The 13,908-nt window shown below is 40.1% G+C and overlaps 2 protein-coding genes across 8 annotated transcripts in view; both read right to left on the reverse strand.

Annotated features, from left to right (window-relative positions):
* Positions 1 to 8,143, reverse strand: BCL2L15 (BCL2 like 15). Its single transcript, XM_057703612.1, has 4 exons — positions 8,011 to 8,143; positions 7,575 to 7,696; positions 4,353 to 4,577; positions 1 to 3,708 (listed from the first exon to the last, which is right to left on the reverse strand). Exons 1-4 carry the CDS (start codon positions 8,135 to 8,137, stop codon positions 3,691 to 3,693), a joined length of 492 nt encoding a protein of 163 aa, XP_057559595.1. The 5' UTR covers positions 8,138 to 8,143; the 3' UTR covers positions 1 to 3,690.
* AP4B1 (adaptor related protein complex 4 subunit beta 1) overlaps positions 8,034 to 13,908 on the reverse strand; it is a 15,490-nt gene continuing 9,615 nt past the window's right edge. For 5 of the 7 annotated variants that reach the window (XM_057703202.1, XM_057702955.1, XM_057702868.1 and 2 more), the window contains exons 11-12: positions 8,802 to 13,730; positions 8,034 to 8,167 (exon numbers count right to left, since the gene is read on the reverse strand). In XM_057703202.1, the coding sequence (XP_057559185.1) occupies positions 13,303 to 13,730 (428 nt within the window). In that variant the 3' untranslated portion in view covers positions 8,034 to 8,167; positions 8,802 to 13,302. The remainder of the gene's footprint in view (positions 8,168 to 8,801; positions 13,731 to 13,908) is intronic. The other 2 variants (XM_057703124.1, XM_057703046.1) reach the window with 2 other exon arrangements.

Genomic DNA, 13,908 nt, shown 5'->3' on the forward strand with positions numbered 1-13,908 from the left:
TACAATAAACTACACATTTCAAAGTGTAGGTCTGATAAGCTTTGGCATGTCATACACAATCATGAAAACATCACCACTGTCAAGATGATGAATAGATCCACTTATCTTCAAAAGTTCCATGGAAAGACTTTCAGAGAATGGTAATCAAAGTGATGCTTTGGGAAAATGATAGTTTTAAAAAAGTAAATGCCCCCTTCTGATACTTTTTTTTTTAAGTCTCAAAATCTCCTTCAGTAGAATGTAAACTTTCAAAATGATTTATACCATATCTAAAAATGAATCAAAACAAGGGACAAAGAAATCACACCTTTGGCCAATTGGGTGGCAATACATGGGACAGACTGGAATGGGGCAAGCTTGCAACTGGATAATCAATTGAAAACATAACTAGAAGACTTTACCAAGCTGTCCAAGCAGGTGGTAATAAACTCTTGCAGGGAGAGTCAGGACAAAAGGAAGGAATAAGTGAGAAAGACTCACTGGGGGAGTAGGACTGGAGAGAAGGAGAAGGGAAAAATGACTGAGGACTTGAGCTAGTTGGATGGGAATCTGGGAAAGTGTGGGGATAAGAAAGTTCGATGGAAATAATCAGAGTTGGTGGATATGGATTTAGGAAGAAGGAAAATAAGTCAGACTTAGGATTCACTCACATTGAGGTGAAAAGTAAACTAAGATTGGCTTGCCTTTGTGGGAGGCAGAGTTAATGGAGAGAAAAAAGTCAAGCTAGAACTTAATGAATTCTAAATCACCGGGGCTCCAAATTGTTTAAGCAGTGCTTAAAATATTCCAGGCACTGGGCTAAGCCCTTTACAAAGTGTATTGTATAATTTTCCCTCACAATAACCCTATTGTGGAAACACAGGCAGAAAGAAATTGGATTACTTGCCCAATGTCACATGAGTTGCCTATGATGAAACTAAGTTGTTAAAAATCAAACAATCTAAATGCATTCTTGGGCATTTAGGCTACATCTTGGGCACTGGGCCACAGTGTCTTCTTCCTGCAGCCCAAATCACTTCAACTCTCCTAGGATAGAGGGTTGCCTAACAATAAACACAACACCCAGGCCAGAGCTGCTTTACCCATTTGCCTGGTATACTCCCCAGGGGCACCATAGCCTCCATCTCAAGATACTATAGTATAGGGGAATTCCCTAGAGGTCTAGTGCTTAGGACCCTGTGCTTTCACTGCTGTGACCCGGGTTCAGTCCGTGGATGGGGAACTAAGATCCTGCAAGCTGTGAGGCACAGCCAAACAAAGAAAAGAAAAAAAAAAAAGATACTACAGTATTCTTGGAGCTAGATTCACATTCTGATGTTTTGTGGGCAATATAGGACAAAAAAGGGAGCTGGTATGGCTAAGAGGGGAAAGAAAAGAAAAAGAGGGGGCTGCTGGTCTCCAATATTTATTGTTTAATTAATTTTTTCCAGTTTTATTGCGATATAACATTGTGTAAGTTTAAGGTATACAATGTAATGATTTGATATATGTATATATTGTAAAATGATCACCATAATAAAGTTAGTCAACACATCTATCACCTTATATAGCTACAATTTCTGTGTGTGCTGAGAACTTTAAAAATCTACTCTCTAAGCAACTCAAATATACATCACAGTATTGTTAACTATAGTCACCATACTATATGTTATATTCCCAGAACTTTTTCATCTCATAAGAAGTTTGCACCCTTTGACCACCTTCACCTATTTCCTCCACCCCACCCTGCAACCCCTGCCCCTGGTAACTACCAATCTGCTATTTCTGTATCATTCAATTTAGATTGCACTTGCTGAGAATTAGTTCAAATGCATAGAGAAAAGAATTCTATTTCATGAACAGAATAGCATTAGTCAAAGTGAAAATACTGATTTCACCTAGGAGGTCAAATACCACAAACGCACCATGTTGAGCTTACAGTAATGTAAGGGACAAAAGAATACACCAGGTGTCTTAAATTAGTAGCAAAGAAAGCTAATTTCTACTAAAGAGAAACATGAAATCTCATTTCTGGATTACTAACCTAATTGTGATTTATCAAAGAATAGAGGAAATAGCATAACTTCAAAAAGTCAAATATATTAATAGCACCACAGCTTTACCTCTGTGCATCTAGGGGAGCCAGATGGCAGGCTGGTTGAAGGGAGGGGTTGTGGTTAGTTTTGTTAAACTCTAGCCAAAGCCATTAATGCCTCTCTTTTAAAAATAGATATAGTAATGCTTTTCTTCTTGATGTTCAGGTAAGTCGTATGCTTTGGGGGCTTAAAGATGAAGAGGTCTCTACTTTATGATTGCCTACTAATCTATGAGATTATTAGGAACTGCTATGAGATACACAGACCATAGAAACTATATGCTTTACTTCCAATCACTTGTGGCAGGGCCAGGGAAATATATACCCTCTATCAAATACTTAGGAGTCACAGAGCTCCTTTTGCCAACGGTTCTAGAGAAAGGGTGGAATATGCAAGAACTAACAAACACTCAGACTAAATTCTGGAAAAGAAAATGTTATCCTATCTATGGTTCTGTTTGGAACTATCAGGATTGCAACAGAGTTTAAGCTACTCAAGGAGAAGTGTTCATTTAGCTTTAGAGCAGGGGTCTGCAAACTTAAAGGGCCAGATAGTAAATATTTTAAGCTTTACAGGACAGGGTATATGGTGTCTGCCATAACTACTCAACTCTGCTGCTGCAATGCTAAAACAGCCATAAATAATATGTAAACAAGTCAGTGTAGCTGCATTCGAATAAAACTTTCTTTCCAAAAATAAGCAGTGGGATGATTTGGCCTGTGGGCTCTAATTTCCCAACCCTTGCTCTAAAGTGATTGTTCTCAAAATTTATACATACATCAGAATCACCAGTGGAACTGATTAAAGGGTAGGATCCTAGACCCCAGCCCACCCCTATAGAATCAGAATCTCTAGGGATGGGGCCTGGAAATTGGCAATGTATAAGGTCCACAAGTGGTATGTGAGCTGCATTTTGAAAAACACTGTAGTACAAAGCTCGCCTCATCTAGGCTGGGATGGCCCTACTGTCACAGAAGTGGGCCAGCACTTCCTGCATCCTGTGGAATAAAAATGCTCTGTTTTATCGCTCTTTGGACTTTCTAGTAGAAGAGCAGATAAACAAACTGCTACTTTTTTGCTTCCAGTCTTGAAAATACATAAAATAATTTGGCTCAGGTGAAATTAATATGAGATTTAGGTTATGAATTTAAAAGAAAATCCTCAACTTAAAATATCAAGGTTTTCTAACCAAAGATCTCCCTGAAACCCTTCAGACTGCAAAATTAGTAGATGAGATCCTTACCAGAGGACAGGACTAAATATGAAGGAATGGTTTACTGTGTGCTCCGTTTTTCCCACAGTATCGCCAGCAAACGCCTGCCCTGTTGCCTGGAATTCCACTATTAACAAGTTTTTACTTTGCGTCTGGAGGTCTTTGCTTCAACAAAACCTCACTAAAACTCATGCAAAAATAGAAAGTATAAAATCTCTGTAGACCTCTAGAAGCTGCTCCTAATTTTAACAATCAGTAGAAAATAGATTATTCAGCTAAGTTCAGTTCCGTCCAAGAGAAAGAGGGTTTTAATTTGGTTGTTTCTGTTTTAATTTCCAGAGATCAATCACCCGATCAGTCAAAGAAGTCCTGTTCAGGCTGGGAAACAGCTCCACCTCTTCTTCAGCTCTCCAGGTTTTCCTAGGAAGGACAAAGAATATCCTACAGTCAAAGGAATGGCCTTCAGGAACTCCCTAATGAAGCCAGAATGACCCACAGAGACCTCCAGGGAAGGCAGCTCTTACTACGGCTTCAGCTGATCATGGAAATGACGGGGAGTGCTCTACGAGAGCAGATGTTCTAATGACTACTAAGACACGGGCTTAGAATGCCTCCTACCGTTACCACTGCAGCAGATGTCACTAATTGATTTTTGTTAGATAGTAGTAAGATGATTCTGAACTTCCTCAACACACACCCAAAAGATGTTAGGGAAAGAAGACCCAGAAATTTACCAGTAGAGCAACATCAGACTGAGATCAGAATTCCACCACCAATATACTTCATAGATGATTATGTATAGGAAGTGGAAATTAGCTTGACAAAGTTAGCAGTCAACATTTTAGGCAGCCTGGCTCTGGGGTCCAAGACCCACTGTCTGAGCTTCTGACTGCTCCTCTTTCCTATGGCAAAAAAAAAAAAAAATCCTGGCATTTTCAGCAAAGTTGGAAGGCCTGTTTTCCTGCATGGTTTGCAACTGATGGAAAGAACCATGAACTGGAGTCCCAGGTTAGTACAAAAACAATGCAAATATTCAGCAAAGCCAGGGGCCCCACAATACTTACCCAGCCTCCCTGGCCCTCGATATAGTCTCGGATGGCAGTGTTCCTGTTGATCATGCTTGTTATGGGTGTAGCCACCTGCCTTGCCATCTCAGGAGCCATGCGGGCCACATGTTCGAGAAGCTTCACTGACACTGCCAAAAAGGCTCTCTCATAAGCCAAGTTGGAATCCTGGGCACACCAGGCCTTGCTGAGAGAGTTTACTGTGTCCTGAAGTATAGCTCCTGCCTGGGGAAAGACGCAGGATCTATCAGTGGAGTATCATTTAAAAAGTACAGGAGGCTGCAGGTGTAGGAATCCAGTAAAGCAAGTGTTTCTCAAAGAGTGGCAAATGCACACTGGTTGTATCTAAGGTGATCTTAAGGAATAGATGGATAAACTTTTCTTATTTTAATATTTTTAATGTGTTGTAATGGGTATTGGGGAAAAAACATACACAGCCCATCAAACCCATGATGTGCTCAGGACGAACAAAATAATTAAAGGAAAAACAAAATGACTTGAAACAAAAATACAAAGTACATGATAGTAGAGCTGGTCAAATTCTGAAGGTATGGCTTGAGTGACTGAAATCTGGGAAACTCTAAAGTGGAAAAATAGATTCGCTTTTCCTTTTCTTCATTCCTTCCCCAAAAGTTTGATCCAAAAGCCATTACGTGGGGCCAAGCAAGATCTATTGCGGTGTAGCGTAGGGGGCCCATGGTGGTCAGAGCAGGATGTCAGAACCCAAACAAGTTGAGAAGGGCATCCACGGTGAAAGTACCTAGATCCTGGTTTCAGATCCTGGTTTCCAAACATTGTTCTCAATTAAAAGAAACAAGAGGTCACTGGAGAATGGCTAATTTCAGGCTGGGGCTTGGAAAACACAAGATCTTCTGTCAGAAGGAATTAAGACAGTACTCAGAGAACGATAGGGACAGGCCAAAAAGACACAGTCCAGGTTGAAAGGACTCCCACTGGTGGAAGCTAGGGCAATTTGAGCATATAGATAAATAATGATAGTAACAGACTGATAAAGTAGGAATTCATGGGTTCACATTGATATAAAAAACAAGGAAATGAATACATTAAAATTTTGATGAGAAATGCGGTATCTACACGGTTTCAAAGTACCTTCCTACAAGACGCTTACTAATTAAAGGGGAAATGATTAACTTGACAGTGGAGAAGCCTTGCAGACACCATTTTAAGTGATTAAAGTTAACACCAGTACTGGGACAAACTGCAATCTGTGCCACTTGATAGAATTCAGTGAGATGTACACAGCAACTCTTCGTTATATTCTACCAAAGGTACATATCCTGCATCAATTCAATAGGAAACATCAAACAAACCCAAGTTAAGGAACATTCTTCAAAATAATTGGTCCATAATCTTCAAGGGTCAAGGTCATGAAAATCAAAGAAAGACTGAGGAACTATTCCAAATTGAAGGAGACGAAAGAGACATGACAACTAAGTGCAATATCTGATTCTGGCCTAGATCCTTTTGCTATGCAGGTGACCCCTGAACAACTCAGAGGTTAGGGGCAACAATCCCCTGCATAGTTGAAAATCTGCATTTAACTTTACAGTTGGCCCTCCATATCTGCGTTTCCACATCTGCAGATTCAACCATCTGCAGATCGTGTAGTAGTATAGTATTTATTGGAAAAAAATATGCATATAAGTGGGCCCGTGCAGTTCAAACCTGTGTTGTTCAAGGGTCAGCAGAAACTGAAAGTCACATTATTGGGACAACTGAGAAAATCAGGGGGATCTAAGGATGAGATGATAATGTATCAATGCTAAATTCCTGGTTTTGATGGTTAGGTTATGATTATATAAGAGAATGTCCTTGTTTGAATCGGGTGATGGAACAGCTTGTTGGCTACTTACTCTCAAAAGATTCAACTTTTCTATGAGTTTGAAGCTGTTTCCAAAAAAATTTTTTTAATTAAGAAGAAAAATTAGACTCAGCTACCAGCTACCTAGGAAAGCTTCAGTGTGAGCAATTAGGTGTGGTAAGTCCAGTTCTGCCTAAGTAGGCATACCGCCCAAGCTGTATTCAGCAGGAAGAGAAAGCATAATGGTTAAGGGTGTGGTTCAGCATAGAGACACAGAGAATAGATTGGTGGTGACCAGAGGGGAGGTGAGGCGAGGTCAAAATTGGCAAAGGGGGTCAATTTTATGGTGAGAAACTAGACTTTTGGGGGCAAGCATGCTGTGGTGTATACAGAAGTAGAATTGTAAAGTTGTACACGTGAAACTTATGTAATGTTACAAACCAATGTTTCCTTGATTTAAAAAAAAGTATGATTCTGGAATCAGTCTGGGTTCAAATCCTAACTTTAACACTTATTAAGTAATCTAATTCCTCATTTCCCTATTCTTCAGATTCCTTATCTGCTTAAATGGATACTAAGTCAGAAAAGACTTTTTGAAGGCCTGTTGTATATCAGGTTCTGTTCTAGGTTGTGTGAATATAGCAGTGGACAAAACGGCTTAGATGTTTACTCTCACATCTGTGTTATATGCAGATGGAGAGAGGTTGTGCTGTGGATAATAGTTTCCATAATGCCTCATGGAGTGGTGTAAGGATTAAATGAGATAATAAATGTAAAGCATTTAGAATACTGTTTGGCACATGGTGAGTGAGGAGCTAATATCAGCTGGCATTATTGATATTAATCAGCAGCCTCTTCTGGAACACTGTCTATTGTGTTGACATCCAATACAGAGTCCAGGAATCAGGACTCTGATGAAAAGCCAGAAGCGCCCTAGTGGGCTACTGTAAGTACTCATTCCCCAATGCATCAGACTTGCCAACTGCCTATCCTTCCTGTATATAATTTTATTGCTGGACCTTGAGAGAAAAAAGATGCCCACTGCCAGCAAAATAAATATTAAAACAGGTGCATAAAAGAATAAAATGCTTTACTGAGAATAAAATGCTATATATATATGCACTGTGCCATTAAGCACACCTCTGATGAAAAACAAATAGAAACAATCTGAACATTGATGGGCTTATGCCAAAAGCTCTCCACCTCCATACCACCTAGGCTTTGATTAACTGCTAAAGAATTGGCAGTTGAAGAATTCCTGTTGTATCTCCTTGGATGCATTATGCCCCCAAATCTCTCACAGAACATTTCAAGTCACAGTTGTATCTGAGTAGTAAGAGAAGGGTGTCTGAAATAGGAAAAAAGCAGCAAATAATAGAAGGAAGTAGTAGAAACTTGACCTGTCCCTGAATGGTTTCTGTGATGACGTTTTTGGCAGACGCTTCCAATTCTCCATTGAACTTGTCACCCAACATCCGAAGGCGACCAGCAATGATGGCCACGTCAAAAGAGCTAACCTCTCCTAAAACAGAGGGAACACAGTCACATTTGTCACAATGCTTGAAAGGATGGCAAGTCCCAGGAATCTGGGCATTGAAGAAAGTTCTCTAGACTTTTAAACAATTTGGGCATCATTCTCTCCTAAGAAAATCTTCAATATTCTGTCAACACCAATAGACAGAAAATCTCCCTTCACTGAGAATCTCTTTCCTGTCTATAAAGACTTCAGATATTGCTGAAAGCTTAGAGTCTGCCTTTTGAAACAAGAGGAAATAAGTAAGCACATTCAGATTCTCTTATTGACCTGCAATTAACACCTCAGGCCAGAAGCCTTACCTGAATCTGTTTCGTCTGCAAAAGGTAGGGCCCGGTTAGCAACCTGTGAAGTGGGACCCAAGAAGTCTGTGAGTAGAGAGTTCACTATGCATTCCGTTTGCTCCTCAAAAGTTCGGGGTTTCTTCATTTTAGATGTTTATGGCCAAGTTTCACTTTTCTACAAAACAAAGCAGTTTTCAGCTCAACAGGAAGTCAGAAACCCTGGTAAACAAGATGTGTACCTCTTGTAAAGTTTCTTAATGGAGTCCTGGAGCCCTTCCCAGCACCTGCCTTTAAAACAGCTGCTCAGAAAGGTGGGACTTCTCTGAAGAGCTCACCCACACACAACTGGAGAGGTCTGTTGAAGACTTTCAGTTCCTTATCTCAGAGCCACACCCACGCCAGTACATAGGGTTAATGAATAATTTTAATAATTAGATAGTCAATCTAGAACTGAAATAGAGTCAAGGAAGAGCCTCTTGGGCAATTTCACTAAGAAACTTCCTGTTGGGTTCTGTGTATGGTGTAATTTAAAGAAGGAAGTTTTGGAGTTATATTACACAAGCATTCAACTCCCGACTGTGGCATGCATTTGCCATAATCATACATTGATTATTTACTGAGTACCTACACATAAGAAACTACACATACTTGGCACTATAAACAACCCAGAAAAATGACACAGATATAGTTCCCGTCTTCATGGAGCTCAGGCTTCAGCATGAATGATAGGTATTAAATGATTAATCATATAATTTCTTGTGCTTATTGAGATACAGTGTGTTATTGCTGTGTATAAAAAAGAAACAAACCTGAGGGTAAGGAAGGCTTCCTTGAGTAGTTACATCTGAGATGAGCTCTGAAGGACAAGTAGGGATTCATTAGGCAAAGAGTAGGAATAAGACCATTCCAGATGGACGGTATAGGATATATAAAAACTGAGAAGGTGAATAAAAATTTGAGCATTTGAGGAATTGTAAATAGGGATAACACAAAGTATTTCACAGGGAAACAGTGAAGATTAAATAAGATAATGTTATATGGAATGACCCAGCAGTATGTGACACGTAGTAAGTGTTAAATATCTTCCTTTTAGCCCAAGATCTAATGACCACGATGAAAGGGATCTGGGATATACTCTCTAATAGAATTACCTGGGATTTTCCTAAGAGGTTTGGACTCCATAGTTGTTTTACAGGTTCTCAGGATTGGACACTTACCCTTAGTGGCTGCCTTCTTAATGTAACTACACCTAGGTTTTGGGTTTGTATCTTAGAAGCAGCACTCGAACCTATCAGCCCTTCCAAGTATTCTGACCTGGTGAACTAGTAAGAGATTCAAGCATAAACAGTTAAGTTAGTTGTCCAAAGTGGAATTTCTAGCTTGCAAAATAGTCAGAGCCATTCTTCTGCTCTCTATTCCATTCTAAGAAATCCACAAATGGTCATAAATTCCTTTTGGACTAGGAACAGGAATTATGTAGCTAAAGGGCCAGTTTTATTGTCATTATCTATCACTAGGGCTGAAACTTTGGTTTCTACTAAGTAATCTTCAGACCTCTGTCAAAGGTAATTCTAGGCCAACCTCCTTTCACACTAGAGTGAGCCATTGACAAGTTAAGGATTCCAACAAGTACATTTATGACATACTCCCAAAATAATATACAAAACAACGAAAAATTATAAGATACTATTCAACTGGTGTTAAATAGCTTGCCCAAGGTAAGTGGCATCAGTAAGTGGCAGAATAGAAATTTAAAACCAAGTATGTCTTACCATTAATAATAAACCTTTTCCCACAATAATAAACCACCTTCCTCATTTTGCTACTGATAAGCTTATGGGCAAATGCCATCTCGGGAATCTAATCTTGGTATAGTCTTATCTCTCTTTTGCATTATCTTGTACAATCAGTGTTGGAAGGCTATAGAAACAGGGTATACCTTTCATGAGCAATGAGGGGTAAAATTTCTTCCTTTATTTCTCTCTGGGCCTTCAATGTAGCACCCTCCCAATAGTCCCTTCCCTTCCCCGTCAGCCCACATACCCTTCACTCTTGCAGTCCAAATACTGTACTCTTAATTATTACTGAAAAATGAGGCCAGAATTTTTTCACTATCACTTGCTTCTCTTGCTCCTCTGGCCATAACAATTTATATCCCTTTCCCGAAGCCTCATCTCATTATATCATTGGCTCAGAATCCAGGATCTTGTCATCTGCACCAGGTCTGCATGTGAGTGAGGATCCTGGGGTATACCTCCTCTCAACGTGAAGACCTATAACTAAGAAAAAAAGTTCTTCGTCTCCCCTCCCCCAAACATCAATATATGAGAAAGGGATAGAATAATTGTAACGGAATTCCCATTCAAAAAGGAGAAGGAGGGAATGGAGGCATTTAGCAGCCGCTGGTCCACAGCAGTAGAATTATCGTCAGGAACTATGTAAATGACTGCCTCTGTGATGTTCTAAAGCACCACTGTCATTGGTGGGCACACATTATATGCGTTACTATTTACCAACTAAGACAGACATTCGAAGGCCATTTTTCCAAAAGCACAGTATCAGCTACCCTCACGGATCTTAAAGGTAAGCATCTACTTATATCCTCAAACCATATATCTGCAGAAGCTAGAGAGCTCCTAGGGAGAAGAAATATTAAATAATTAACTTCATGGTATACTTAAGCTTTAATCATTTTACTTGTGAATTAGTAAAACCAGGCTATGGTTAAGAGACATCAGTTCCTCACTGAGATCATTTTAAAATTACACTTTTCAAAAGCAATAGTTTCACATTCTGCTAAGACCTTTACTTTACAGGAAAGCAACCAAATAGAGCTTAATCTTCTAAAAGCTCCAATAGTTGGGATCACTTTAGTAACATTCAATTGCGGAGCTGTACCTAATTTTCTTTAGGTCAATATTTCAATTACAGTGTTTAATTTTTTTAAATGTCAATCAGTTTACTCAATTTCTGCCACTTACCTCCTGTTCCCTTGCAACACTTAAAACTGGCAGCACTTAACACTTCGATTTTGTTTTAGTGCCTAATTAAACATTCACGGTTTAACTGAACAAGTCAAAATATGGAAAGCAATTCTGAAGCTGTTCTGATCCCCCTACTTCCAGTCCCTGGGGGTCCATGGTCTAGATCTGTCTTTTTCAACTGGGGGCGATTTTGACCCCCACAGTAACTTGGCAATGCCTGAAGACAGTTTTAGTTGTCACAACTGGGGGTTCTATTGGCATCTAATGGTATAGGTCAGAGATACTGCTAATGATTACCCTACAGTGCACAGGACAACCCTCTACAGCAAAGAATTATATGGCCCCAAATGTCAGTAGTACCACTTTTGAGAAACCCTAGTCTAGATGGAATTCCATCGATTATCTTCTATACGGTCAATACGATATTACAAAACACCTTTCAAACACCAATTTCCAAACCCCATCAGATTCTAAATACTTACAGCCATTCATTCAACACTATTTATTGAGTAATCACTATGTGGTAGGCACTGTAGAGACAGAAGGAAAGAAAGATAATCACTGTCCTAAGAAATTGTCTGGTGGAGACAGACAATTCACAAAACCCAGGCCCTTGCCAGAAAATTCAGCACTGTTATCTACTCCTATTAAAAGCTTAGTTGAGAGAAATGATGGATGAAGCATTATTCGAAGGATATGCAGTCCATCTATGTATCTAGGTAGAAGTCCTTGAATTAAGCTGGATGATATTTGGGTCACAGTATCTTTAGTTCTTGAAGAAATGCTCTCACTAAGCTCCATACTAAAGTTACATTCTCTGCTTGTACTGAAGAACACCATAAGAAAATCATATGAAACTCTTTACTAACTTCCCATAGGAATATTCTACGTATCACTCAGTGCCATCCATGTGAACTACATGTACATTTCTTTTAGAAATTAGAATTGAAATGTTTCTTCCTCTCTGGTGACAACTATACAGCCATTTCTCTTTATCCTGACTGCCACTTACAGAGCTAAATCTGAGGCTCAACTACATCAGCTACATAGGCCCTTTCATTCTGAGTATTTGTATACTTTCCCACCCCTAACCCAGCTGGTCTTTTTTAAAAAAATTAATTAACTAATTGCCTGTGTTGGGTCTTTGTTTCTGCGTGTGGGCTTTCTCTAGTTGCGGCAAGCAGGGGCTACTCTCCATTGCAGTGAATGGGCTTCTCATCACGGCGGCTTCTCTTTTTGCAGAGCACAGGCTCTAGGTGAGTGGGCTTCAGCAGTTGTGGCCCGTGGGCTTAGCTTCTCTGCAGCATGTGGAATCTTCCTGGACCAGGGATCGAATCCGTGTCCCCTGCATTGGTAAGTAGGTTCTTAACCACTGTGCCACCAGAGAAGTCCCAACCCAGTTGGTCTTAACAGGTATTTTTATTTTTCCTGTGCGGGATTCTCTGGTTATTTATACTTTACCATAACTTTATTGCAACTGTTTTTGCCATAAGTTGTCTCAATGTATAAAACATGGTCAGGTATGAATAAAATTAAACATGAGAAAGAGTGACAAGAAAACAACTACAATAGTGCTGCTAGATATATGCACTGACTGTTTTCACATCTTGAACAAGACCCCTAATGAAGGCAGTGGGGGTCACAGAAAACTTCCTGAAAGAGCCCATGCCTGAGCTGAATACTGAAAGATAGACTAGGTGTTACTTAAAGAAGATACGAGGGTGAGGAAATGTTCTAGGCAAGAAATAAAAGCAGGTGCCAAAGCAAGAGGTGACAGTGAGCCCAGGATATTCAGGGAACTGCAAGTGGCTTGCTTTTGCCAGAACAGAGAGGGTATTCTAAGAAGTGCTGCGTTATGGCACTGAAGAAGTACTTTAGATGTCATGCTAAGGACTTTGAACTCTGGCCTAAAAAAGCATGATTAGAAATACAAGAAGAGCAAGGAATTTACTGCAATAACCCAGGGAAGAAAAGATGACCCCCACAGATGATGAGCCTGTCAGTTTCCAGACACATCAGGCATCTTTAATTAGTAAAATAATCCCTTAAACTGATTAGAAAAGAATACAAATCCTACCCTCACCCCATTCCCACTCCCCTACCAACAACATTAACCTTTACTACATCACCTGGAAAAATGAGGTCATTCACCAATAGGTATGAGAGGAATACGTCAATGATATTTGGACAAAAACGTAAGAATCCTCATTCCCAGATTCCCACTCTCCTTTGCATTTGATATTATCTGGACTTACAGGCAGCTATAATAAGAAAAACTAAGGGACTCTGATAGCTATTCATCTCAGTCAGGCCAGGCAAGAAGCTGTTATGATTTTATGTCTCCAATCGTTCCAATCACAGTTTCTAATACAGAAATAAAACTGTTCAGTGACTCCGTCCTGGCTTCGTTTTGTTTCACTGAGATCTGCATTTGCAAGTTCTCGGGCTCCAACAGCAGTTCTGTTAGGAACAGACAGCCAGTGTCATCCTGAGCGCTGAGGTAGGCTTTCCACGGCTGAGCCCCAGCCCTGCTCATTGCGATGGTCTGGATGTTCACGACTTGCAGGGCCATCTGGAGGGTGTCGGGATGGATGGCCCCCTGCCATGGGAACACCTGCTGATGAGCAACTTTGAGGCTCAGCCAAGTTTTCTCAAAGCACTCAGCAGTGAGCTGGTGATTGGGGACTAGCATGAGGGCTCCAGAATCAGGGAGTTCTTGGACCCTCTCCTTGTTCTCTTCAGGAATCAGGGGTCCTACAAGAGTCAGAAAGCTCGTGTAAGAGATGCTCTTAGTCTATAGAACTACATGTTTTAAATCTAGATTTCCAAAAGTACACAATGTGACTTTTATCTTTGGAGAAATGGCTTAAATAACCAATGATGAACTCCTTTCTTGTTCACAAAGACGAAGTTCGGGCAACAGTCTGAGGTT

This window comes from Hippopotamus amphibius, chromosome 1 (assembly GCF_030028045.1).
Source record: "Hippopotamus amphibius kiboko isolate mHipAmp2 chromosome 1, mHipAmp2.hap2, whole genome shotgun sequence".
In the NCBI taxonomy this organism is placed as follows: Eukaryota; Metazoa; Chordata; class Mammalia; order Artiodactyla; family Hippopotamidae; genus Hippopotamus; species Hippopotamus amphibius.

What these genes read in the sequence shown, in the direction of transcription:
- BCL2L15 (XM_057703612.1), bottom strand. Translation starts at nt 8,137, where the DNA reads ATGAAGAAACCCCGAACTTTTGAGGAGCAAACGGAATGCATAGTGAAC. An exon ending in TGCAGACGAAACAGATTCAG is followed by an intron (nt 7,697 to 8,010) that starts GTAAGGCTTCTG and finishes CCTCTGTTTTAG; the next exon opens with GAGAGGTTAGCTCTTTTGAC. An exon ending in CAGAAACCATTCAGGGACAG is followed by an intron (nt 4,578 to 7,574) that starts GTCAAGTTTCTA and finishes GTCTTTCCCCAG; the next exon opens with GCAGGAGCTATACTTCAGGA.